The sequence below is a fragment of the Amphibalanus amphitrite genome, unplaced genomic scaffold (genome assembly GCF_019059575.1).
Source record: "Amphibalanus amphitrite isolate SeventyFive unplaced genomic scaffold, NRLGWU_Aamphi_draft 000756F_arrow, whole genome shotgun sequence".
Taxonomy (NCBI): Eukaryota; Metazoa; Arthropoda; class Thecostraca; order Balanomorpha; family Balanidae; genus Amphibalanus; species Amphibalanus amphitrite.
The window spans coordinates 124,541-151,677 of NW_024882250.1; the positions used below are offsets into that span (position 1 = coordinate 124,541).

At 56.8% G+C, this 27,137-nt stretch overlaps 1 protein-coding gene across 2 annotated transcripts in view; it reads left to right on the top strand.

The window, feature by feature from the left end:
• LOC122365671 (Down syndrome cell adhesion molecule-like protein Dscam2) overlaps positions 1-27,137 on the top strand; it is a 53,184-nt gene that overhangs the window by 12,847 nt on the left and 13,200 nt on the right. For both annotated transcript variants that reach the window (XM_043337095.1, XM_043337096.1), the window contains exons 2-4: positions 25,818-25,964; positions 26,204-26,431; positions 27,002-27,123. In XM_043337095.1, the coding sequence (XP_043193030.1) occupies positions 25,818-25,964; positions 26,204-26,431; positions 27,002-27,123 (497 nt within the window). The remainder of the gene's footprint in view (positions 1-25,817; positions 25,965-26,203; positions 26,432-27,001; positions 27,124-27,137) is intronic.

The window sequence follows — 27,137 nt, forward strand, 5'->3', positions numbered from 1 at the left end:
TTATACCCTGTGCGCGTGTGCGACCTCTCTGTGACCTGTGCGGGCACCTTCGAGGCTGCCTGCAGCGGAGCCACTGAGTCAGAGGAGTCAGAGTCAGCGAGCTGGTGTGTCAGAAGAGGAGGCGGTCAGCGCTGACTTCGCTGACCCGGGGCCGTTCTTTATCATCAGAACAGACACGAGCCGCTTATTAAATCACATCCGGTATGTTCGCCTGCCCATTCTCTCCTCTCCCGGTGCGATGTTCGTCATGTAGAAGTCCATCAGAGCCGGGTCGGCGCCTCTGATATCCTCCGCCGGTCCGCGCTCCGATCCCTCCCCAGGCCGGTGGTATGCGCCGGCCACCGGCGAGATAATTGAGACACTTATTTCTGTTCTGGCGAGGCCGGCAACAGAAGAAGAAAACGGGTCGTCTGAAAATGTGCCAAACGGCCGTGTTCTGGGCTCTGTTGGCAGCGCTGCCAGCTAGCGGTGGGAGCCAATCGGGAGCGGTCTGAGATACCTCCTCTGGTATCCTACACCTACACCACCGGCTATCACCAGTCGACCCATCACCCCATCCACCAACCGTCCTCACAGGACCCAAACCAAACCGCACGGCCGACCCGCCCCTCCGGCGGTCACGTGACCTTGCGGCGGCGGCCCGTTCCGGTCACGTGACTCTGTGGTGAGCGACCCTCTTTGGTCACGTGTACCGGCGGTCGGGCCCACACCCGGCGTGCTCCCATGGAGTGCCGAAATCGATACGGTGGGCCGCGCGGCCGGCTTCAGCGACTGCCCGCACCCTCCTCTGTGCCACACCGGCGCGGCGACCGGACGGCCGACTGGGCGGCGTAACATATGCAGCAATGAATGGGTTATAGCCACTGCGGTGGCGGCAGCGGCGGCGGCTATTGACTGGCAGGTTCCAGCCGCTACTGAATGGCGAATGCAGCAGTACAGTGGCATATGTGTCCTCTAGAATGACCGTCACCAGTCTTTAGCCTTCCAGGCGTCAGATTTTTCCTGCCACGGACCACGATCGCGCCATCCCGACGCTGAGGTGCCCGGTACGTGCAGTTGATGGCCGTCATTCCGGGATATTTATGATGCTTACGTCACCATGCTGATCATGTATGGAATACATGAGGCCTCTCATTGGCGGCCAATGATGAAACAACGCCCGCCACATAGGGGCCGAACTATATGTCAGAGCTCTGGGAACACCGACCGGCAAACATCACGGCATGGCCTGCTGCACATATGTTGCATATGTACATGCAGCGCAGGTCAACAAGTTCACCACAGCCACCTAGCAGACGATCCGACCATGCGGCTCGCTCGTTTGTTTGGCCATTTCCGGCGAGGGTGGGTTGGCCCCTCTCAGATACGTCGCACCCACCCAGGCAGATCGGTCCGCAGTTGACGACTGGCTTCAGGAAGTGACTAGAGACTCTGGGGCACTGCACTGGTCGCACGCAGGGCCGCTGGTGCGCTGATTGATTCGGAGGACCTGGGAGTGGCTTTAATGACAGACACAGACCCTATGTATGACCCGGTATGAGCCAGTATGAGCCGTCACCCCCGCCCGGCGCCAGTCAGTCCGCGGCCGGTCAGTCGGCCGCCGCGCCGGTTACTCTGCGTAACGCAAACTGTCGATGACATGGCGCACGCTCGGAGATGACGACGGGAGACTGCTGACCGGTCGCCGGTGCTCGGCCGATGCTGAGGGGCCTGCAGTCCTGCTGAGGGTGTCTGTAGCGGCCGCCGAGGGCCTGAGGGGCTGGCTGGACTGCTGCACGCCGCGACTGCCTGTCATCGCAGGTGTCCGGCTACTCACTAGGGAGCTGGCCCCGCAAACCGGTGACTGGCACCTGACCAAACTGCAAGAGTCGCTACTGTCGCGAAATAGCGGCGATAACCGTCCAGGGTGGCACGTCGAGTGAAGACGTGTTCATTGTTTCGACAACTTTGTTCTCAAAGGCGGCAACTTGTCGAAAGCGAGGCAGAGCGTTCTGTTCTAACTTGTTTTTGTTTTCTTTGCAGTTCGCCGCGGCTAATTCTAGTTTGTTTTCGCTGTTTTTAGTGCTGAGGGCTGCCCGATAAGCCACTGAAGTGTGGCAGCATCCATTAATATCGTTGATAGCACATCGGGTTTTTGTACTGCGAATCCAGCGCGTACCGACGATGTCTGGAATTCTACGCTACTGCACTGTTGCACCTATATTTCATTTCACTATCTGACCACCCGAGACACCCGAACAGCTGAAGTAATGCGTTTATCGTTCAGCCTTACCCGTTCTGCAGCTAGTTTGCCTCAGACGATGCCACCCGGATGCATGTGTCGAGCGCGATCCTAATTCCTTGAAAGCCAGTCGAGTCGCTGAGCGCACGGTCACGCTGAGTGCATCGTCGGCTTATCACGCCTAATGAGCAGAAGCTTGAGTTCTGTCCGGTGCGCACTCTGCGCTGAGCTGACGGGTGCGTTTTTCGCGGCCGGCGCGGCTCTCGGCGGCTCTCGGTGGGGTCCGGTGGCGGCCGGCGCTCACAGACCGCTGTTTGCCGAGCGGCAGCGGCGGCGGGGCGGGGGTGTCCTCTCAGCACCCCCTCCCTCTGTGTGTCCGCCGACATTCCTCCGTGCCGACCCATCAGATCGGGTCGCCGGCAGCGGCCGAGGGCGTGTTTTCGCAGAAGGTGCGCCCGGCGCGGCCCGGTGTCGACACGGGGCGCCGGCGCGCCGGGCCATGGCACGGGGTTAATTGGGACGGGGTGCACCTCCCGGGCTAGGGAGACGGGCCGGGCTGGAGCTATCGGCGACTATCTGGCTCCGCGGGCCGTCTGATCGCGCCGCGCCGCTCTCCCCGGAGGAGAGAGGAGAGGAGGGGAGAGGAGGGAGCGCGCAGGAAGCACAGAGATAACGAGCTGCCGGCGCACGCCGATGGACCTGTCCCAGCCGTGATTGCAGGGAGGGCCCCGGGTGATAAGATGCACCGATGCGTTCGACGGAAATCTCTATTGTGCGGCGTTTTTTGATGCCGTGATTGTTCCGACAAAAAGGAACATCCGCCTGCGAATGGGCAGATAAACAACAATGTGGAAAGTGGAATGCAACAAAAGCTCGCATTGTCAAAACGAAATCAACACACGCAAGCTGAATCACTGAGCAATAAGCCATGTGAAATGCCGAGAGCCTGATAACGTCAGCATTGTGGTGGCACGAACCGTCAACGCTTCATGTACATAGGAAGTGGTATGCAACTTTCCTCATCATTCTTTTACGCAGTGATGCTCACCCTTGTGAAACATCTACAACCGACGATAAACTATTTTGAGCAACCAGCTTTTCATATCCAAGTAGCGTATAAAACAGTGGATTAAAAACGGCATTGTATGCTTGAAGCATTGCTCATCTTTTGTCACTGCGCTCTTCCACCCATGAAAACGTTGTGACGCACCACTATGTACCGGCCGCTGTGTCTCGCCGTTTTGGCAAAGGACCTGACGACTGCTCAGGTACGCGTCGGAATGGTGCCGGAATTTTTACGGCAGCCCGCGGGCGGCGCCGGGCGCGCGGACGGAGGGACGGGACTGAGGGACTGGACCGAGGGACCGCGCGGTGGGACAGAGTGGGACCGCTGCCGGACTGTGGGACGGTGTGTGGGGCGGCCGGCCGGCGCGGTGGGACGCTGTGCCCACTCGGGGCGGCCGTGGTCGGCCGGTGATTGTCCTCGTAATGGGTTCCGTTTACAGCAGATGGTCGTGTACCGGTCCCCCGCCGATCGCGAAGATAGATGGCATCGACAGAGAAACCATTTTGTTCGGCTTAAATACCCTATTCTTAGCTCAAGAACGCAGAAGGATGGAATCTCTGCCATTTCAAAAGCAAAAGAATTGATCGAAGCCTGATAACTAGCGAACTTCACGTCTTGTTAGCCAACGTATTGCACTCTGTCGCGTTTTACGCCAGCCATCTACGCCCCACCCCGTCAGCGGGGCGCCACCCCTTCCCTCTCCTACCTCCGTCCCGCAGCACCCACACCCGGTCAGTCCCCTCCCACCCCGGTCAGCCGTCGATCGCCCCGGCCAACGATATCAGATGACCTCAACTCGTTCGTCTGTGCCGCGCGGCGATTGTGACAGCACCCGGCCGGCTGTTTTCGGCCCCTCGCTGGGAGGCGACCTCTGACCCCGGGTCAGTCACGTGCCAGCCGCGGGGGTCGGAGAAACCGTATACCCGTCGGGAACCGCCCACCACTGTGTCCACATCCGCAGTCCACAGTCCACGCTCCACCTCCACACGGCGTGTGGAATCACGGCCGAAACCTCTCCCTGTCATGGCGTTATTCTCCTGGCGATGTCTGAAGTTTCTTCAATGTTTGACGATAAATTTGCGAAGTAGTGAACATCAAAATAAGTTCCGCGTAATAAAAGCCATCCGTTGTTAGCACCTGCCACGACAGCACATTAGAGGCGTGTACGTTTTACTTGATGGCATAATTGTTTGATGTAACATCCTGATAGCAGCGAATGAGACATTCTATTGCAAGATCATGTCCAACGCAAATCCCTGCTGAACGACTGGAGGCATTTAGACGCAGCCCTCTCCGTGATTCACCCTCTCAGTTGATAAGATCGGACCGCAGGGGGCGCCGGATGCTCTTATTTACAGAGCGCTGTCCACCGGGGCCCGGCCGTCTGACGGACTCTGTACGGACTCCGTACGGGCGCCGCAGAGCCTCTGTTTGCCGTGTCTGATTACGGACATTACCGGGCACTACGGCGCGTGTGAGCGGCCGTAATGAGCACTTTTGTGACGACAAACAGAGGAACGCCAGCCGCCGCCGGCGCCGCCGCGCGATTCCGGTCCTCGAGCCCCGATATGACGCTGAGAACTCGACTGTCACCGCGCCGCCGTCGCCGCGTCCGCGCCAGAATCGTCTGCACACCGGATATCTATTGCCATTTGAGTCGGCGGTCGGAGCTGGCGTGTAATTGGGAAACTATGGGAGTCGCAGCGGCTATAAAGCCGCCCGAGGGGCGCGGACCGTAGCGCGCCCGTTCCCAGACCGAGTCTGGATCGGTGCCGGTGGCCGAGTCGTGCCGACAGCGGCACCGGGTCGTGAACCGACTACCGCTGCCGGCCATTAGATACCGGGTGCAAATTCTGATAGAAACGCCTCCTGTGACGTCAACAGGAGCCTTTTCATGGTAAATTAAGGCTGCTAGAAGGTGGTTGTTTAACGTTTACGTTGAATATTTTGGATGGACAAAAAGCATCATTTTCGTTAATTATCTGACTCGCCAGGCTTAGAAGATAGGTATAGGCTACCTATGTAGCGCACATGTAGTCGGCCAGTTAACGACGCCGTGATGAGCCCAGTGTCACAAAGCCTGGGTCAACAGTCGGACAGCATAATGGGATATTAATGACGCCGGGGCCCCGCCCATCACTGGGATAGCGCCGCATTACCAGCGCACACACAGCCGGCGGCCACCGGCGACGGACCGGCGCGGCGGCGGCGCCAGATGGGCGACCGGACGCTCCCGGACAAGAGTCACCGATGGACCACTGTTGGACGAGAATCTCGGACAGTTAGCTCCCGGACGGGTTTTGAAATTCAATTGCTAGGTCTCCACCTATTTGTCGACGCGCAAATCCTCCAGGTTTACAGCTTCGTGCAATGCGGCACAGCCTACCTTCAGGCGTATACTGCTGCTGCCATCTAGCGGCAGGTTTCTCGTTCGTTTTAAGTGCACTAACAAGAGCATTTGGATCAGAGGAAATGTTTTGTTTAACGCATTAACACCCCGAATTGGATTGCTCAGCACATATCCGACGATCATTTCAGCCACTTTTGTTCTGTGTTATCACCCAGGCATCTCTGCCCTATCTGGAATATATAAGTAAAAAGTCGCTTACTCCACAGCCATTCCTGGAAACTGTTCGTATTTTCGAAGCTTCCCCCCGGTTCCTAGAACGTCACGCAGGCTCCCGTGCCGAGCAGCTCACCAATGAGCCGCCCGGATCTCCCCCACGGGGCCGGCGCGGTGCTTCCGACTAGCCCGGAGGTGGTATTCGGAAACCAATCATCTCCAGCTGGTTTATTTTCGAGTCGTTGGCGTCACCGGCGCCTCGGCGGGGTGACCTCGCGAGTTTTTCCGCCTCGTTCTTCTGGTGGGTGTGGTCCTAACGCCGTCTGGCAGGGTTTCTGCCCCCCCCCCCCCCGCCGCCCCGCCGCCGCCGCCGCCCCCGCCGCCCGTGAGGCGCCGTCCTCAGTTTTGGCACTGGGCTCGGCTCGCGGTCGCGGTCGCCGCAGAGGACAGCGGCGCGATTCGCCGCGGCTCGGCTGGTCCGCAAAGCACCGCGGCGGGGCGCAGATGGGCCGCGCAGTGTGTGCGCCTGTGTGTGCGTTTGTGTGTGTATGTGTGTGTGTACCGTGTGTGTCCATCTGCCGCCCCGCCGGCCGTCTCCTATGTCGCTTTGTTCCGCCGTGTGTGTTGTTGGACGCGGCGTTCCCGTCAAAACTGCGCCACGTCCGCCGCCGCGCTCCCACCGGCCAGGTGGCCTGTGGGCCGGCGGCAAATACGGCGCATTGTGCGTCTGTTGGCGCACGCGCCGCGCCGCTGATTGTCTCGCCGGCTGATAGCGCGCCGCCGATTGTCTCGGCCGCGTAGGCAGATTACCGGCGCTCCTACAGGCCGGCCGGGGCCTATTGGCCGGGTAACACTGCTGGAATGGTAACGGGGTGACAGGGTAACGTGGAGCGACGACGTGGTAACGGGACGGCAACAGAAGGTGGGCGATGGTCGGTAATCCACACCGTTTGGCGGCCGGTTCAACCAGATCCCCTTACCAGGTGAATGGTAATCGGCCGACAGCCGTCGGGTCCCACCGAGGGCCCAGGCGGCCCGCGCACCGGCTCTCTCATGCATATATGCGGGCCGCGCCGCTTGGTAAGTGAAAAACCCATGACAGACGTAGCAAGTAATTAAAGGCGCTCGTCTGCCGGCCCGCCCAGGACGATCGGGCCATTCCCATTACACCCCTGTCAGAAGGAGTTAAATGACGATCTGTATCGATTAGCGAGACCGTTCGGTTTATTGGGAGGTTATTGGCCATTGGTTCTTGCACCGAGGTTGCATGATTAGTAAAGAAGATTTCCTGCTAGTCAGGAGAGCATGCTGTTTTCTGTTCAGTGTAATGCACATATTTAGGTTCTATTCTCACACTATCCAGTTTTGTTCAAATCGCCATCTCCACGAGGTGGTCCGCCCCCACCGTTCACGCATTCCTCACGCAGCCGCTCATGAATCCCCTCGCCGGTGAATGCTAATGGCCTCGTTTAGCCGGCCTAATTAACGGCAAGCCGCGCCGCGCCGTCGCACCGGGTATGCGGCCAATTAAGACCTGTGACGTCATCGATGGCGTCAGCGCAGCTGCGCACGCAGACGGCGCGGCGCCGGCCGAGTTTCCGGGTCACCGCCCGACCCCGTTATCGCACGAGCGGCGCGCGAGGTTCGTCATGAACCATGACTGGACAAACCGACATTTCGCCTCAATCTGCCTCGCCAGGGCGCATCACGAATGAAGCCAATCTTGGGGAGCATCATTGTTGTTTTCTGGTTGTTTCTTCAGAGTAAGTCACGAGCTAGATTTCCGAGCTTTGGAACAACTTGATGATGTCACGAAACGTGCCTATTTGTCTGTTTCGGGCGTGTGGTGACAAGGCGAGCAATCAAAAATCACAACATCTCTGTCCCGATTCCGGAAACTCAGAATTCGAGTCAGCGCACGGCGGAGTGGGTGACTCAGACTCCGAGTCACGAGCGAACCACGACAATCAGCTGAGTGGACCGTGGTCCTCTCTCCCGCTGTATCTCAACTAGTTGGCACCGTTATGTCCAGTGTCCAACGCGAACTGAGCAGAGGCGTTACCAGACAATCCTCGCCAATGTGTTCCGCTAATCCCGCACAGGGCACTAGCGTCGAGGACTCCATGACTATGTAGCTCCATGGCGGGTGGCCTCCACCTCCTTTCTGCGGCTGTCTTCCGGACAGCGGACTGGACACTGGACGAGCAGTCGTACAGCGCGGACATTGCGACACGAACAGACACGCAGACACCGACAGACAGCGACACGAACACTTATTTGAATGGACAGCGGCGGCGGCCGAACAGTCGTGAGGCGGACAGTGACCTGATGACACGGTTGGCCGGCTGCCTCTGTCTCCGTCTCTGTCCCTGTCACCACTAACCACCGGGTCCCCGGCGACTGACGGAGAGTTAATGACCGAGTCGGCTGCAACTGACCTGCACTGTACCCACTGCCACCAGCAGCTCCGCGCAGGGTCGCCGTCCCCCACTTACCGCAACTAACCCGAGCTGATGGGGCTGTACTTTGGACGCGGTTTGTCCTGTTACAGCCACTTCCACTACAAAAGGGAACGACCTGGTGGAATGACTCTGGGTGTGGTCGTTAACTCCGGAATGAGGTTGCGTAGAAGAGTGTCTGCCTCAGTTTCCGGGACGTCAAACCAGCGTGACGAATTGCAACCCGCACTCGGCTTGGAAGTTAGCCGCACCCCTTCTCTTTCGCTACGAATCTCTCACTGCTCAACCACAAAACGAGCATATTTTCACCGATATCTCGACAGCCATGAATGACGCTGAATGGCATAGCCGATCCCGTGTCTCAGATTCCGGCTATCGAGAGCGGCCGATTTTGGCACGGCCGCCCCACTCCCGGATGCTGGCCCACTACCCCGAGTCACGCCGCATGCCGCGAGCTCGTTTGGCTCGGTTCGGGGCGGCTGACCTCTCGATGGTCATGGGACGGCCGGTCAAACAGTCTGCCACGGGCGGATGTGAGCGCCCGGGAGCGCACCGACGGCACGCGCCGAGCACTGGCGCTGTGCCCGCGGCGGAGGTCGGTGTCACTGTGAGCGGGTGGCCCTCCCGGCAGCGTCTCCTGTTGCACAGATCGGGTAGGGATCGGTGGAATCGGATCATTTCGACTCGGTTGATTGGTGAGCAATCAAACGCTCTTGTGTTCAACATGTCATCCGACTCGTGAGGAAGTTGATACTGTTGTGAAGCCGAGGCTACACAACAGGTTACATAAGCTCGGATGGAAGCCCCATACATATGGGTTAGAATGGGATCATCTTGCATGAGCACTGCAGACTGAAACGACTTTGCTGTGTGGTAGGTGACAGCATATTTTATCATGTATGTATGTAGGCACCGAACTTCAATTCATTGATTCACGGTTGGCGAAAGCCAATTCTAAAGCAAGAAGTTACACGATGATGGATGATGACATGACAAGCTAAACTGAAGCAAGATATGACAATCTGTGTAAAAAGCTAGGAGCGCCTTATGTTTCCAGTTTCCACCTAATACTATGATATCATTGCGGCAATTGAGTGATCAGAAACCGCACTGCTTCCCCATAAATATATTCCAATAGCCAACGCTCGGTGTCCCCTCCGCAAACCATCTCCGCTAGAATATTTATGACGTCATTTCTGCTATCGGCAGCACAATATCCGGGCGACGTGTCCGATCGCAATTAAACGCTCGCCCGATTCGGCAGTCATAACTCACGACGGCATTGTTGGAGCCGACACTGCGAGATGCTTATCGCCGTATTTATTCCGTCAATGAAACGTACGCGACCCGCACGTCAGGGTCTGACGGGTATCAGACGTCAGTGAACGGTATACATGGAGCCTGCTGTGGTTTGTTTTTATGCTGCCCTTATGCAGAAAGTCTGTCCAAGGCCTCAGTCGCTGATCTGTGTTGACGCTGATGTTGATATTCATGGATCAATGAGTATATTTGCATTTGAAATCTGCTATAGAACCAAAGTAACAGAGCCTGAACCTGGACATAAATTGGTTTCGGCGTGCTGGCCATCCATAGGTTTAGTGACGTTTGAAATATTGCGATCAGCGTGGTGTTCCTCTAACGGTATCTACTGGACACCGGTTCCCGTTCCCGTTCATTTAAACCGTTTTTAAATGATTTTTTCACCTGTCGAAATCCAGATCGAGTCGTTTTATCTACTTGATCTTGCAGTCACGCCAAACAGTATTTCAATGCGACCTTTTATCCAGTGTTATAGAAGTAATAAAATCGGTCATCAATCGATCGCAGTTTGCAGCGGTTTTGGCCACTCCTTGCCGGAAACGGAACCATTTGCCAAGTTTCCACCACCGCTATCAATTTCAACGGGCTACCTTTTAAATGATCCCCTTTCTTTCCAAGATCAGTTTCCTAGCGATCAGGTATCAATTCCATCACTCCAACTCGCCTATTGACATCGCGCAGCCGTCAAGGTGACCGTGAGGCGTCTTTTCGGGTGGTGATATCACCTTCAGAAGTCGCTGCCAGCCGGCCGGCCCTTCACCGCCGCCAGCCGACTACCTGGCACCACACGTGACGTCATCACCCCAGAGAGCCTCAGGTGGCGTCATCCGGCCGGAATAGACAATCGAGCTCCGGGCTCGGCGACTGTATTAATTACGTTTTTCGAAACCGGTCGGCGTGTCTCGGCGTGGTGCTTCGGGCCTTCACCTGCCCGGTATCGAGCTTCGGAGCTCCTCAACTCCGTGACAAATCGACGGGAACTCACCGGGTGACCCGGACGCCGTGTTGACTTTGGCCGGGCTCAGGAGGCAATAAGCCAGGTCTTTGGCAGCTCTGTGTGTTGGAAGGGTTATTCCTGGAGCCAGTGTGTTCGCCTGAGCTGCCACAGCCGCCCGTCTGAGACACCACGCCCCCGGCTGCCGTCAGCGCGGTCCCAAACACACGAGGCACGACTTATCAGGGTGTTAACACTCATCACACCGGCCCACCGTCACATTTAACTTGCTGAACGCGGTCGCTAGTAGACTAGTGCTACCTCTTGGTCGCTAGGCCTCCTCCCTTGGTCCCTGTTACCTGCATATCTCTGAATGTCTTCCCCACCTGTCTGGTTCCCGTCTCTTTACCCTGGATCCCATCTCTCCACTCTGGATCCGTCTCCCATTTCCCTCTACCCGGTAACGATGCACTCCTCGGGTGTTTCGGTCACTAATGAGCTGTGAAGTTCTGTCGAGTGACGCGCGTCCATCGGCCGGCCGGCACTTCCGTCCACTGCAACAGAGCGTGGTGGGCGCTTTGTTTGTAGCCAGCCATGTCCATCGCGGGCAGAGACAGTAGCGGGATGTGCCCCGCGGGGGACCAGGCCGATTGGCTGCACCCAACGGCCGCCGTTCCGTTTGAGTGCAGGGTAGATGACGAGTGTCCCACCCCTAAATTGACGGGTGGCAGTTGATTGAAGTGTTCAGATACAAGGCTTCAGAAGATTGCGAGTCTCAGTCGCCAGATGACGAACTTCAGTTGTAAGGCGACACGAGTTTGAAACTGAAGTTATTTATTTGACAAAGGATTTTTTTAACCGTCAGCAGCGTTCTCCCATTTCTGCGCCCATTCCTTTTTCATTTCCTTTTCTTTCCGCAATCAAAGACTCCGACGAAACGAACTCGTTTCTGTTCTCCGAAGGCACCTCTTTTTAGTCCATAAATATCTGGAGACCGTGGGACCGCTGACAATAACCCGCCCTGGGTAGGCGAGACCCTGTCGTTTCACACCAGAATGGGTACAGCCCCGGCCGGTTAACGAGAGAAGGACGTGCCCTCCGCCGCCGTCGCCGCGATGGCCATCCTCCGATCGATGGCACTCCGCCCCTCCCCCGCCCCTGATCGATGAGACAACCCGTCTTCCGGGTGAGATCGAGAGGACAGCCGAATTTCCCTTTGTTCTAGCCCGGACGACACCATTCGTTTTGGCCATGCAAATTCTTCCGGCTTAACTTCTCTCATTTCTTTTCACGATGATTCATTTAGTCTTTTCGGCGTGCGTTTGCGAGTATTTTCTCTCTCACTCGCTATTACCCTTTCCGATTCGTTAAAATACTCCATGTCCACTCGTGGATCTTCTCAATCCCATTCCCGAGTCTCCGTTTCCAGCCTGATTTTCCCACTCCGTTCCTTATCCTTTCTGTCCTTTGAACTCTTTCCCATCCCCCTTCTCATCTGACCTTCTCGACTCCAGGACCGAGCCTAACTACATGGACTGCGCTCTCGTCTCGTCTTTGGCCGGACTGTTCCCCAGTTCCCAGTCCTCGATCCCCGGTCCCGGAACCCGCCCCGTCTCCGATGTCAGCCGTCATAATCCGTCATCGGGACCGTTTTCCGACCGACCGGGTAACGACACTGGATCGGTGGGGCGCCCCGACCGACCGGGTAACGACACTGGATCGGTGGGGCGCCCGCGACCGACCGGGTAACGACACTGGATTGGTGGCGGGTGGGGCGCCCCGGCCGACCGGGTAACGACACTGGATCGGTGGGGCCCCCAAGACCGACCGGGTAACGACACTGGATCGGTGGGGCGCCCACGACACGCAGAGGTGAACGACAGCGCCCTCGACACCGGGCGCCGGCAGAACGACTGACTTCCGGGCCTTGGAAGACCACTCCAGAAACGCGACCCAGAGTGGACCGATTTACGCACGATGAACGATTAAGATTTTGACCTCGAATGTCATGAAACTAATAAATTTAAAAAGAACAGCGTTATGAAGCGTTCCCATGAAGTTACCACGACCACCAGCAGCGATCATTTTTCATATTTCCGCGAGGCCATTTGGGCGCCTCGCGCCTCTGGTCCGCTCTGCCATTCCGCGTCGGGCTCAAGTTGCACCCCTGAACTTCGCCGGCGAAAAACGCCCGCAGTGATTTACGACTGACCCGCGTCGTCTTCTGCAAGCCCTCGAGCAACAAAGACGAGCAGGCTGTTGTGCAGACACGCACAAAGAGGCTGCTCGGCGCCGCGCGTGCCCCCGCTAACGTCCGAGGGGCCGGTGTCACCGACTTCTCCGGGTCGGACACGCGGCTGTTTTGTCACGGAGCGACTGTTAGCCTCCATTGTGCCACCGTTTTTGCCGTCAGAGTGTCGCAGTGACAGCCTTGTATTGCACATTTGCATGAGAATCGCGCGCTGCCAAGATTTGACGTTTGCTTTTTTCCGTCTGTCACGAGGGTGGTACTGCTGGGTGTTTGTAAACGTTCACCGGCACCATGCTATCTACAACGCCATCCACAAACATTGTCTGGCGGATCTACGAAGGCCAATGTCGTCCCAAAAGATAAGCACACCGTTCATTCTGCCTCTTGTATGTGCGAGGAGGGTGTGTTGGGAGAAGGAACACGCCTCCTCGGCAATGACCGAGCAGCAGCCCCCCCCCCCGGGCAGCGGGGTCGGTGGAGGGGAGGGCGGGGGGGGGGGCGGTGTGCAGCGTGTCACTCTACCCGGTGCGGCTGCGTCAGTTACGCCGCAGCGCCGCCACCCACGGCGCTGTTTGGTCGACACGGCTGTGAGACTAGCGGTCCTCACATCCTTTCCCGCGGTCCCAGTCCCTCAGGACGGCACACTACAGTCTTCAGAGACCGAGAAAAACGGGCCACCGCTCCGGCGAGTCCAACGACACTTGGCGGGCGTTTTTCAGCGCGGTGCGTGTCCGTGAAATTATTCAATTAGAGTAACTGGCCCGGTCCGCTGTCGCGGCGGGTGTGAGGCCCCGCGGGTGCCTCGCCGGGGTGTGAGGCGCGCTCGGTAGCTGGTGCCACGCCGGGGTCGATGTAAAATGCATGTCTGCCGGTGTTAAGCCAATTACTGGGCTTCGTTAACACGCGCAGCAGGTAGATGGCGAGCCGCTGTGTGAGTGTGATTTACAGCGGATTTATCGGTGCTTATCACTGGTTCGTCGGTCCGACCATCACGGTCCCGATGTTTACAGCTCTCGCCTCAGCCTTTCTCCGTACTGTAAAGGCTTCTCCGAGCGGCGTCCCAGTCACCTTTGGTCTGCGGTGGTTATTTACAACCCAGTTACAAAAGGCCACAATGCACGTGGACTTTTATCATAAACCGCTAAAATTTTCTCGACCCAAAAGGACAGCGGATAAGAAATTACCCTTGGTTATTTGCATATGTCACGCTGACATATTTGACATTGCGTGTCGGACCCGAGCTCGGACTAATGTCACCTCTCTGCTCACTCAGCACGAGTTACCGAGGGTCGCGTCGCTCCCCATGGTTCCGATTGACGCTCAGAGCCTCCAGCCAACACCAACCAGCCGCCAGCCAGCGCGACAGCCCGGTCAACAAACACCAATCGGACATAAAGCGCGCCTCCCAAGTGGCCGTCGTCGCGGAGTTGGCCGGTGTTTGTGACAGCAGAGACGGCTGACGGAGGCTGACAGCGCCTGCCTCTGCCGGGTCGGTGACGGCACACAGCTCTGACCTGCATGACAAGCAGCGGATTAGGAACCGGCGCCGACGGTGCTGTTTGTGTGTCGTTTGAAGTTTGCTTTCCTGGCGATTTAGTGCGCTAAGTCGAAGTTTGTGCTCAGGTTGCGCCATAAGTCTTTCAGTGTCCGGAAGTTTGTGTCACGGGCGGCAATCCCATTAGGGAATGGAGGTGACTTCATTTTGATTCGATTTCCAGCCAAAGAGGACATCTTCATCAAGATTGTCATTTGTTATAAAGATGTGAAATCGCATTAGTAGCCCGTTAATGCCGTAAACGTAAGTCTTCCAGAGAAGCACTCAACACTGACACGTTAAGCGCCTTCCACTGTCGCGCTGCTCGCCGCCTGTTGGCGTCTCCTTATATGGCCATCTCCGGCCTGCAGAGCTCAGTCGGCGCCTCTCTGTTGTGGCCGGCCTGACCCAGCCCTGAACCCATGTCGTCAGCCGCACCGGACCGCCCCTCGCGCGGCGGCCGAGTGCAGCCGGCGGCACCCTCCTTTCACCGTCTGTCGGCACCGGCCCGGTTCTCAGGAGTCTACCCATCAGGTGACCCATCTGAGACCGGGAGCCGGCGACGGGACGGACGCCGGACGTCCATGACACGTCCACGGCACGTCCACGCACGCCCGGCGCCGGATGAGCCCGCGCCCGACGTCTGCCCGCCGCGTCCGGTCACGTCCCTGCGTTGGACACGTCGTAGTCAGGTGTGTTTTTGCCTCGCAACTCGGCCGGCGGTACGGACAAATGGCTCACCGCTGCGCACCGACAGGGACCATGTATCTCCGGCGAGGGACGGTGAGGAGAAAAGTGGCCTCTCTAACACCCTCCGGTGTCTCAGCCGTGTCTGACCGACATCTGACCGACATCTGACCGACATCCCATCAATATTCGACCATGGAAAGACGCTTGAACTCGCCGGCAGTGTGGGATGAAAAGCCGATGTGAGGTGAAGGGTGCGAAGTCCCGCCGGCGCCCGGCGGATGCCCGCCGTCCTGTCGCCGGCCGGGCGGCCGCTCCAAACAGGTCCCCGGCGGAGGATTACCGGCGAGCCGCGGCTGGATTAGACCGGCCGGCTCCTGAGCTGTCACCGACAGGCTGGCCTTGGCTGTGGCCGCGTGCACGGTGCAGTTCATGGCCCGCCGCTCTGACGGGACGCTCCGCCGCGCTCCCGGCACCAGAGCTAACCTTGGGCGGCCCATTCAGAATCCAGACTCTGTCGAAACTCTCCAGATTCTGGCCAGGTTTCGGAGGCGTTCCCAGGGCGTGCCCGGCCGGTTCTCAGAGACCCGCTGCCTTCTCACGGGCGCCGGGATGTGTCGCGTGGCGCGGCGGGTGCTGGGCTCTGTTGAGTGTTGGCGGCGCCGGCCGCGGTCCGAGCCTCCGACCGGATGTGATCTCACCGGCCGCCGGACCGACAGTCATTCCGGTAATTACGCCGTCAGCGGAGTGGAGACAAACCGCCCCCGCCCTCCTGCACCCGGCGCGCGCCACGCCGCCGCACCCCCCGCACACGCGGGGTGCGCGGAGAGCCGCTCGGCCGTCCCATGGACCGGAGCCGTTATTTTGGCGCTGTCACTTACTATCACGGCGGTGAGTGGCGGTTGGCCCAGAATCCCCCGTCGCCGTCCGCCGCCGACGGCCGTGGAGACGTCAGCCGCGCCGGGACCGTGCCAGGGAGGTGAGCTCGAGACGGCCGGAGACGGGCTGAGGGCAGACGGGGACGGGTGAGAGGTAAGACGTGAGTGCGGAACAGTGCATTCAGGAAGGGAAGTGAAGTGTGCATATGAACTTAACTACCTCGCCAAGCGAGAGATGTGCTTACCCTGTATGGTAGCATGTCAGATGATATACTTAATAGGACCTTGAGGATATTTGCTGAAATCAGCTTATAAATTGATTCCATGACATCGATCTCTGATAAAACGGATCTATGTCGGTGGGATATCGACTGATGTTAATTGATATAATAACGATGTCGTGGTATGTGGAATGAAATGGGAACTACGCTCGGGAGGTGCGATGATCCAGCGCGTAATTAAACCGCTGCGGATGGCTCATCCCACGTGTATCATTGTCGCCCTCATTGTATTTACGACATAATTTGTCCGAGATTGCCCACGTTATAAATCCTGGAATTACCCCCAAGAAGACGCTACGCGGGCGCGCCGACGTTACTGCTGCCGCGTCGCAGATGCCGCGGGAGATCAAAGTGGCGCGCTGGAGGCGGGTGGCGCACGGCGCGGATTCCAGCCGCTAATGAACGCGCCGGCGTCGCGCGCGACCGGCGGCGCATCAGCTGCGTTCCTGCACAGATAGCCCGTCCCTTCTTACATGTCAGGAGAACATACATGCCGTTTTTCAAATCACAGTCGCATGTTATCCTGAAACGAGCAGCCACGTAAAACCATACATTAAGCATATCTTAACATCACCGGGAATTATCATTGCGATGTTAATTTCGGCGTTGTGAATGCATTCACATTTCGCTGACGACGGCGTCGCGCCGGCGGCGCGGCGGCTGGCGGCGGGCCAGTCCCGTCTATAGCCGCTCGGACCACTTTCGCTCTCTCTGACGGCGCCGGCGCGGTGGACCGGCGCGGTGTCTGGGCCTCTGCTGTGAGGCGGGCTGGTGCGGCTGCCCAGGTTAGAACTGGCTGACGACTCCCGCCCAGTCGCCTCCGGCGCTCGACGTACCGAGTATCGAAACACTCAGCACACGGCTCGGTACCATCGCCCATACATTATTCAACACATGCTAATTGGGGTGGTGATACAAGCTGAGAATGCACGCACTTGAGAGCACCCGGCTGGGCGGGGCGCTATTGGCCACCGGCCTGAGAGCGGCGGTCGGCGCGGGCGGACGGCGGTCCCGGTTTGCGTTTCCGCCCCGGGAGACGTGGGAGGAGAGGTCGCGGTCTGGAGACGCCGCCCGCTCGGTCCACAGACACCGCCACCACCGCCGCCGCCCTGTTTACGGTACGGTTAATTTGCGTTTCGTTTCGCACGGCGCGAGCGCGGCGCCCGCCGCGGCCGTCCTGGCGCGCTGAGGCGTATCCGACGCGTCACGCGGCGCCGGGATCGTCTCGACTCATGAGCCGCGTCGTCTCTGGGTGGGATGAGCAAACACGCCGCGCCGGCGCGTTCCGCTCGACCGCTCCGCTGAGAGGGGCGGGCCGGCCCGACAGTAGCTCGCTGAGTTCAGTTGCTCTCTGAGCTGGGCTGAGTGGCTGGACCGACTCGGTCTGCAGAACACGTGGTTGATACCGGGGCGGTACAAAGCAGGCAGTCATCGCGGCGGCCATTAGCGCTGCCGGTGGAGGCTGAAGGTCGGCAGACACCGGCCGTGTGGTCGCCGCCGCTGCTGCTGCAGAGGCGGGTGCGGTGGACCGGCAGCGTAGGGGACGGGGCGCGGTGCTGGGGGAGGGAGGGGCCGCGCAGCAGAGGAAAGGATAGCGGCGGACAGCCGCATGATCCCTGATCGCGCCCGACGACCAGCCGCCGTCGCTGTGTGCCCGGCCACCGACACTATTTACCAACGTCGTCGCTCTGTTATCGCAGCCATCATCATCAATATTATGATTAGATGTTATACGATAGGCGCCCGCATTTGGTGGGCGGCTGCAACCGGCGGCGACTCGGGGGCGGGATGTTATCCGAGCTGGACAGGCCGTAAATAATACAGGCGACGCAGCTCTATAGACGGGCACCCTAATGTAGACAGCGCAGCATCAACATGTTCGAAATTATGCAGCGAGCGAATCAAATGAGATTGAATCGCATAAAACGCACGTAACCTCGGGGTAGGCGCACGGCGACCAAGGTCGCTCGCCGACCCGACTGTAACCACAGCCGGCTGGCCCACGTGTGTTTGTGTGTGTGTGGGGGGGGGCGTGTTTGTCTTGTTTGTAATGGAGTCTGTGTGTGAACGCAGACGGAATGCGACACGGTTTGACTGTCGGTGTGGTGAGAACGGTGTCGTGGAGGACGGACGGACGGCACGACAGTTCCCGGCCGGTCCCGCTGCTGGGCTGGGAGACTCCGACGCCGATCTCTGCTCGGCTGGAAACATATTTTTAGGGATGACCATTTTATGCAAATATTTATTGTCAGACATTCTGTGATTCGGTCCACACTCATTATTTCCATGTATCTCCGCTTGTATTGCGGCACAGTCTATCTTCAGGCATTTGCGTGTATTGCGGCACAGTCTGTCTTCAGGCGTTCGTCGTAATGCGGCAGTCTAACTCACGGCGTTTAGCTGTACTGCGGCGCAGTCTAACTTACGGCGCTCGGCTGTACTGCGGCACAGTCTAACACCCGGCGTTTAGCTGTACTGCGGCACAGTCCATCTCACGGCGTTCGCTGTAATGCGGTACAGTCTAGCTACGGACGTTAAGGATGCGTCATGCGGCAGTCAATCTGCAGGCCCTTATGCGTAGCGGTTTATCTGAGGCGATTCGGTGTGGGTAAATGACGAGAGAATCACCAATAAACATTTGACCCAGCATGGAAAGGCCCCGGCGCCGGCAGTACTTAGTACAGCCTCGTCATCCGTCCTTCCAACGTCCGCCGGCGGACAGATTAGCCGTGAGGCACACAGACACACAGACAGACCACCCCAGCCGTGCTTTATTTACCCAGCGTCTGCACTGGGTGTGGCAACTGGCGCCCGCCCGCCCCCGGCCGACCCGTTACGCTGCCACAATGGTTCTGTCGGCGCCACGTCTCAGACAGCTGCAGTGCACGGTGTGACCGCACCGAGTCGCGCCCCCACCGGTCCGCCGCGGCCCTGACACTGTGTGATCGCTGCTGCCGACCACAGCGTGCCAAGTCGCGGCTGCAAACACAGTGCTTATGTCGCTATCTGCAAAGCGGCTTACGGTTTGGGACGATTGACGCAAGGCGGGCTCAGAAAGCAATAAATTGTTTGTTATTCGACGAAGGTGGTTATTTGTCTTCTGTTAACAGATTCGTTAGGGTTGAAGATATATTACTGCGAAGTCGTTATCAACCGAGTAAGATTATTTCATTTCATTACTTCTACAGGGTTACAACCACACACGATTTGTGATAAAGCTTCTCAGGCTGTGTATCTAAATGGCGCCCATCATTTATCGTCACCTCAGCGCTGCACTGTTCCGCACAGCTCCCCAATATCGACTCAGATCTGCCGGGGAGGTGACAGCTGACAAACCGACCCCACTCGCCAGCTGATCGCCGCCGCCGTCTGAGCAGCTCGGGGGCATACCGGCCCGCGTGTCCACCTCGGCCCAGACGCCGGCGGCGACTTTTTGCCCCCGGCTGTCATCCTGCATTGCTGCCGGCGCGGCGGCGTGCCTCCGTCTGAGGTCTCAATAGGTCGCGCCGCCGGCCCAGCGACGGACGCGTGCTGTTTTTGGCTTGTTTACGATGCGCCGTGGGATGTTTTTCTCCCATTCAAACGTCATCCGCAGTCATTGGCGGCTACGGCGCGTCATGCAATTTGCAACCGGCAGCGCTGAGCAGGCGCCTCCGAGGGGATTCAATCACGTCAGCCGCTGACTTAGCCGCACGCATCCATCTAGCTCGCCGGAGATTGACTTTTTGCGTCTTTCGATGTTTTTCGCACTCGGGTTTTGCGTGACCGCCTGCGCGCAGCACTGGGTCACCCGACTCAGCTGAGTGTGCGTGTGGGATGATGACGTCACCCGACTCCCTACTGTTCGGGGTGGAGGGCGCAAAAAGGCGGCTCAGACAATCGCAGGAGGCGGCGACTGCGGTATTGTCTGCGGTCCCGGGGGACGTGCCGCTTCCGCCGGCTCCGGTTCCCGCGCCGCCGCCCCGATGAGGGACTGGGGAGGCAGTGACTGTGAGACCCCGGGGAGGCAGTGGGGAGGCAGTGACTGTGAGACCCAGGGGAGGCAGTGGGGAGGCACTGTGACGCCCAGGGGAGGCAGTATGTGACAGACCTGACAGGAACGTGATGTGGTGGCCCAGAGCTGGGATGGCACTGACTGCACAGTGCACAATCCTGATAACGGTAGAGCGTCAGGAATCATCAGAAACTGCCAGATGCTGATGGTGTTGAAAACGTAATAAAACGTGCTCTAGCGAGACTTGAGGAAGACTAAAATACACCTGACCGAGCACGGCGTGCTGCCGCGCCCGAATCAAAATACCGGGCTTATCCGCGCTTTTGTATCGACCTTACAGTAACGGGCAGTCTTGGTTAGATCTGACCGTGCCACACTTTGAACAGACGAGTATGAAAGTGCAACTGAGCACGCCGGTACGGCCGAGCACGGGCCGAGCACGGGCCGGGTGTGCCGGCGGCCGCATACCTGACTGAGCACGGCCGGGCCGTGCTGGCGCCTTTCGGCCGTGCTCTGACCACGGCCGGGTCACGGCAGGGTCAGAGGGCACGCGCTCTGCGCCGCGGGGTCGCGTGCCGCGCGCCGTCTGCTGACCCATCAAACGGCTCCGAGGAGAGCTCTAAAAGGCCTCATATGTTATACCACGTCACCGGACATGTATGCGAAATGCTGACCTTGTTCATTGATGGACGCTTTGGAGGTTTATTTTGAGAACCCTGATTCATGCTTACGCACAATTCATTTCAGCACGGAGCAATAGTGGGCCATGAGCCAAGTTCAGCCAGTAAATTGTTCGGTCTGAAAGTTAGTGCGCTCACGAACTAACACATTAAACAACCTACAGTTGACAGTAACGAGTCCAAATAAATCTCGTTGAATGCACTGGCCTAGTTTGAAATGACTCGGACAGAGTAGGACATATTTATACGGCATGTATTTCATTACCAATGCAAATAACCACACATGTGCTACGTCCTCCAACACGGCTATATTCTCCATCGCGGCTGCCGGCTACAAGGAACCGTACCACCCACGAATCTATGGCTCGTCCAACGCTCATCTTCCAGATTACGACCGTCCAAATCAGAACGACCTAGGTCGATCGCCAGTAGCATCATTCAGCCGTCTCAGTGGCTGCACCAGATATTGCAGCAGTAGCAGGCGTCAGTCCCTAACCTCAGCGGCGCACGCACAGCCCCTCCGCACGCGTCCGCAGCTAACGAGGGCTATTTGACCGCGTCACTCGGGCGCTGCCGAGTGTGCCGAACGCACGAGCCCGGGGCGCCGGGGTCACCTTGGGCCCTCAGGCGCTGAACGGGTCAGTGTCCCGACCAGGACAGCCGCTCAGAACACGAGAGGGACATAAAAGTTATAGAGGCGTTTTGATATCGGCAGGGAAATAGCTGATGTGATTGGGTGGCTGATTCAGTTTTGTCACATCGAAGTTAATAAGACGTAATCCGGTATCCGAAATTATCCTAAAATGCATTTAATAAACTCCTGAGTACCTCAACTAAACTTTATGGAATTTAATAAAAGCGCCTTATTATAATACCAAACACTTTGACCCCGCACCACTGCGTTAGCCCGGAAGTCCCATGCGTCAATTGAGCTAATGTCGTCAGCGGCCCGGCCGGCGAGCAGGTGGTTGGCGCGGCTCGGGACCGCTCGCTCCGGCTTGTTGGGCTGGTTGTGGAAGATGGAGTGGGGAGCGTATCCGTCAGTGGCGGACCGCTCTGCGTCCGGACAGCCGTGAAACGGGCCGAGTGTTCCGCCGGCGGAGGGCGGGTGTTCCGCCGGCGGATGGCGGAGGGCCGCCGGTCGGTGGTCCAAGCGGAGGGTGGGCGTTTGGCTGGGGGATGGAGGGGGCGGAGGGCGGGGAGTGGGTGGTCGAGGGTGCCGGAGGGTCGCGGATCGGTGGTTGAGGGTGCAGATGTCAGGAACGGTGCCGCGGGGAACACAGGACACCCTGGTTATAGAGCAGGTGATGGTGACTGAGCGACAGTCAGAGCCAGAGTTCAGAGTTGGAGAAGTGCACGAGCAGCTTTTTGGGCGTCTCGTGTCGGAAGCGTAGGCTGGATCACGGTCGCGCTATAATGGAGTGATAATGTTATCATATAACAACCTCCAAAATTGTGAATGAGCAGGCACATTTTATCGTATACACATATATGTTTTAAAGCGTCATTTCTGCGAACGCTTGTGTAACAGCTTCAGAGGCTTGTTTGATGGTGGGACATTTAAATGTGCTCTGACTGGTAGCGCGCATCATTTGCTTCGCATAATACAGGGTCTTTCATAATGAATGTTACTTTTGAAAGAGCTATTTCTCAGGACATATATGTTCCTCATGTAATATGTACCATCACATGAAACAGAAACACATTAGCGTTTTTGCACACACAACTTTCATTTTAATGCTCCTCAGGAATTTTCCACTGTATCGCCCTTAATTAAGGCACACGTTTCGGCCCTCTGACGAAGGTATCGACCCCGCGCCTCACAACGTCTGGGTCCAGGCTTCCAGTAAACCTCTCCACTGTGGTTCACAGTGGATGGCTGCGGGAGGGTTTTGTCTCAGATCTGCCAATGCGACTCCCCAAAGCCAGTAGTCCAGCGGGGAGAGGTCAGGACTCCGTGGTGGCCATGGTCGCTCGGTGAGGCGGTTGATAACGCGCTCTTCGAAATTCTCGATCAGCCACTGGCGCAACAGCTGCCATGGTGTGCACTGTGGCACCATCCCGCTGGAACCACAGGCCGTCTCTTTGAACCTTGTTCCTGACCTGAGGCAGAAGCATTCCTTGAGCAGCCTGAGGTAAGCCACCCCGTTCAGTGTTGACCCAGGGGAGAGCCAATGGATGAAGACTTGTCCGTCGACCGTAATCCGTAATGCGTTTTAGTGGTGTCGACATACTCTGCTTTTCCGTGAAGGAAAATTGGCGTTGTGATTTTTTTATTTTTTTGGGACAAAACCCTAATCAATTTGCAACAATACGCATATAAAATTCACGCGGAAGTGATAAATTAAGAGCTCCTAACTAAATGTTCAAAAGTAACATTCATTATGAGAGACCCTGTATATTCAAATGCCAAGGACGGTCCATTTAAACGCACAGTCCTGCGCCTGAAGGATATTTACGGCGAAAACCGATGCCGTTACGGAGGCCTGAGCTAATGATCATTTAAATCAACACGCTAATGGCCGTGACGCCTGTGTTTACCCAGTCGAGCTGGGGATGACTAACCCTCCGGTACAACAATAATTAACGGTCGTTAGTGGCTGAACGCTATATAAAAAAAAACATCGGTCAAAAGAAATAACGTTGCCTCAACCTTTTCGACACGTATTTTGTGTAGACTTTTTTCTTCTAGATTTCTCAGCGACCACACAAGCTCTGAGTGGTTGGACCTCGTTGTGCTGTTGAAGCCTGCAGTGGGTATGATTTCACTCCTCTCTTCTCGCGCCGTCACGACCTGCATTACATGCAGTCAGACGCTCTCAATTGGCCAAGGCCGCATCGCGCTGGCCCGGGCGGGGTGCCGAGCCCTGACCTCATTTGGCACCGCGCTGCACTGCTGACAATTGGTCCGCATCATGAAATTATACCCTGCAGACTGTGCAGTGTGCACATCACTCCCTGAGAGCGGCCAGCGTGACATACCCGCACTGGGTCTGCCAGTCAGGGTGGCATGACTGCTGCAGCACGACTTGGGCGGGCGTGTGAACGATGGTCCTCTGATACGATATTGTTGAGCGATGTTTGCTATCATGGTCGTCACTCGTCTCATAAAAGTGCAAAGCCTGTTTTCCGGTAAAAGATATTATCATAACAGTTAAATACGGATCTGATTATTCATATTTTGCTATTCCTTTGATAGCATTACCACGTTATTTTCAAGCATCATGTCATCCAAGAGACGAAAAAATCACCACCGCTCTGCAGTCTCTTCCCCATCTAAGACCAGTGGGTATCGGTCCCTAGCCACCAGTGAGCAGCTGCCACCGATCATCACCAACATCTCCGGTCTGACGGCGGGCTAAATCGGGCCTCCACGGACATTCCGGGGCCGATTAGCGCGCCGAATACCTGCCGCCCGGAGTCGAGGGGTCCGGAGGGGGAGGGGGGGAGCCGGGGGGAGGTCCGGAATACCTGGCGCCAGAGACAACATTCGCCGGAAACTGCAGCCTTTCTAGCGCTAGCGTCCATTGAAAAAAATATGGATGTAGTTAGTTATAGTAACGATTTGATTTGCTGCAAAACAACAGACATGTTGACAATAATAAAAAGAAATACTTAAATGCAGTATGTACAAGATAAACGCTGTTTCCAATAACTGTTATATCTTCCCCCTCACCTTTCTCGGAAACCAGAAGGCATCAACCTGAGGTTTGGCTTATGTCTCCACTTCATCTCTCTAACTCAAGCTATTATCCGATGCTTTAAACAATGAAGCCCCTCGATTACAGCGATTTATCTGACCACGTGAATCAGTTACCGACAAACCAGTCGCTGGTCTCACCAAATGACGCCATCATCCAGCGATGTCTGCAAATACCTTCGATAGCTCTCAGTGCCCATGGCCTCTTCTCTCCGCGGGCGTTTATTCGTTACCTGTCCTAACGGAGTGGGAAGCGTGCCACGACCGACAGAATCAGCCACCGTGACGGCGGCCCTTTGATCTCGGCCAATTGTCTCATCCCTCCGTCCGTCCATCCGTCCGCGTGCCGTCCGGGCACTGAGGCAGCGCGCGGCTGTCTCCGTGTCTCCGGCGCTGCCTCCGTGTCTCCGGCGCCGTCTCCTGTCTCCGTGCCGGTCGGCCGGGCGAGTCGGTCTGATTGGACAGCGGACAAAAACACCTGTTTGGGAGAGGCGCCGTGTGATTGCGCGCGAGTCGCCACTGTGTCGGACGGCCGCGCCGGCCCCGGTCCGCGCCCGGCTATTGTCTGTCAGGGACTGAGAGACTCGCTGGACACGGACGACGTTCGTTAGCTCGAAGACAGTTTGTGACGGCGACCTTGTCTTCTTTCATCTGTCGATTTCTAAGTTTTCTTGTGGTGGGGATGCGCTATCCATCAAACACAATCTAAGTAGACATGAAAAACGTCGCTGGCTATACATGCACACTAGAGTTCTGCAGCATTCACTTCTCCTGCTGGGTTAAGAATAAAAATAGAACTAGCAGCAGCTGAATGCCGATTCCTCAGTTTGACATACGGTTTTTGTAAGGTAACCTTTGTAAGTGAGCGGGATAGACGGCCACCTCAGTGGCAGGCGCTCGTGTTCAAAGGTCGGCGTCTTGCACTTGTGACAATGCAATGAAACGAAAAAATGGGAGCACGCGTCACCATTCAAACACCTTTGTTAGACTCGTCTCTACATTTTCCTGGACAGTGAGCGACGGAACGGGCGTAAAAAGTTGTCCTTTTAGCATGTCTCCATGAAAAGCCTGTTGTAGAAGGCAAATGATTTAAAGCAATGTGGGTTCACTCTCAGGGTTGGCAGCATTTGAACTGGCATTTCCTTTAGCCGGTTTTTGAATAGTGTTATCAGACATGACTCTTCTAACTGCTCTGCTTCATGACGACATTTCGTTCTGCGTCTAACCGAGGACTGTTTTCTGTTTTCAGGATGCGTGGCCGACTACGACTACATCTACGACGAGGAGAGCCAGGATGAGGAGGAGCTCACGCACGTGCCATCCTTCACCAGCGTGCCGCAAAACTTTGACGTCATGAAGGGCGACAGCATCACGCTGCCCTGCCTCATGGATCAAGGTGAGCCGCTGATAACGAGCCATATGGGCAGTGGTCAATGCGATTCAATCATGATCATTTTAAACGTAGGATCTAATCCTTATCGTGCTCGGTCAGTTATTGCAATTTGTGTTTCGTCACCGGAACGCCAGCACCCAGCACGAATGAAAAGATCAAACAAACCCATTCTTACCGACACTGATAATTTCGGAATGTTTTGATCCAAAGCTGACTTTTATCCAATCTTTGTGCCTTTTCAGCTGGCCACACCATTATATGGAAGTCAGTACTGGAGGACGGCAGCGAGCGCGTCTACTTTATGGGCAACATCCCGATGACCACGGACGACCGGTTTAAGCTGGAGCAGACTGGTGACAAGGGTAGCAGTCTGGTCATCAGCCGACTGCAGCCGGGCGAGAGTGGAGCCTACATCTGCCAGGTCTCCTCCAACCCGCCCGTCTCGCTGCGGCACACCGTTAACGTCCGATGTGAGTCTATCTCATTATTTCGCTCGTTCCTTCACTGACTGCACTAATAAGTGAATGAATGAACGAATGAAGCAATTAATTATTTAATTCCTTCCTTCCTTCTTTCCTTCCTTCCTTCCTTCCTTCCTTCCTTCATTCATTTGTTCGTTTGTTTGTTTGTTTGTTTGTTTGTTTGTTTGTTTGTTTGTTGGTTCGTTCATTCATTCATTCGTTCGTTCGTTCGTTCGTTCGATGGTTCGTTCGTACCGTGCTAAGAATTGTAACAGCCACCTTTGTTATGCAGATAGCATTATAACTTGGCGCTAAAATTAAGGCACGTCGGCACTGTAATTATAATCCAAACCACGACGCAACTACCTCATTTACGAAGCAAACTCGTACATAGCAAACTGATATTCCTGTATACGAGGGGTGGTTCTCACACAACCCTTTTCGTTACTGCACTCGATGCCGTTTCAATGTTCTGTGTACGCCCCTGGCTGAGCGGGACCAGACGGGACCCAGCCATGACCAGTTCTGTCTGACCGCGGTACGCCATATGACGGCTGTGCTTCTGCTCTGTTCCACCAGATCCTCCCATGGTGAAGGCCACTCCTGAGGACGGGGTTCTGGTGGCGCGACAGGGCACGACCGCTTCCATGGCGTGCACGGCCTCCGGGAACCCCACCCCGACCGTCACCTGGACCAAGAAGGTGCGTCTGGACTC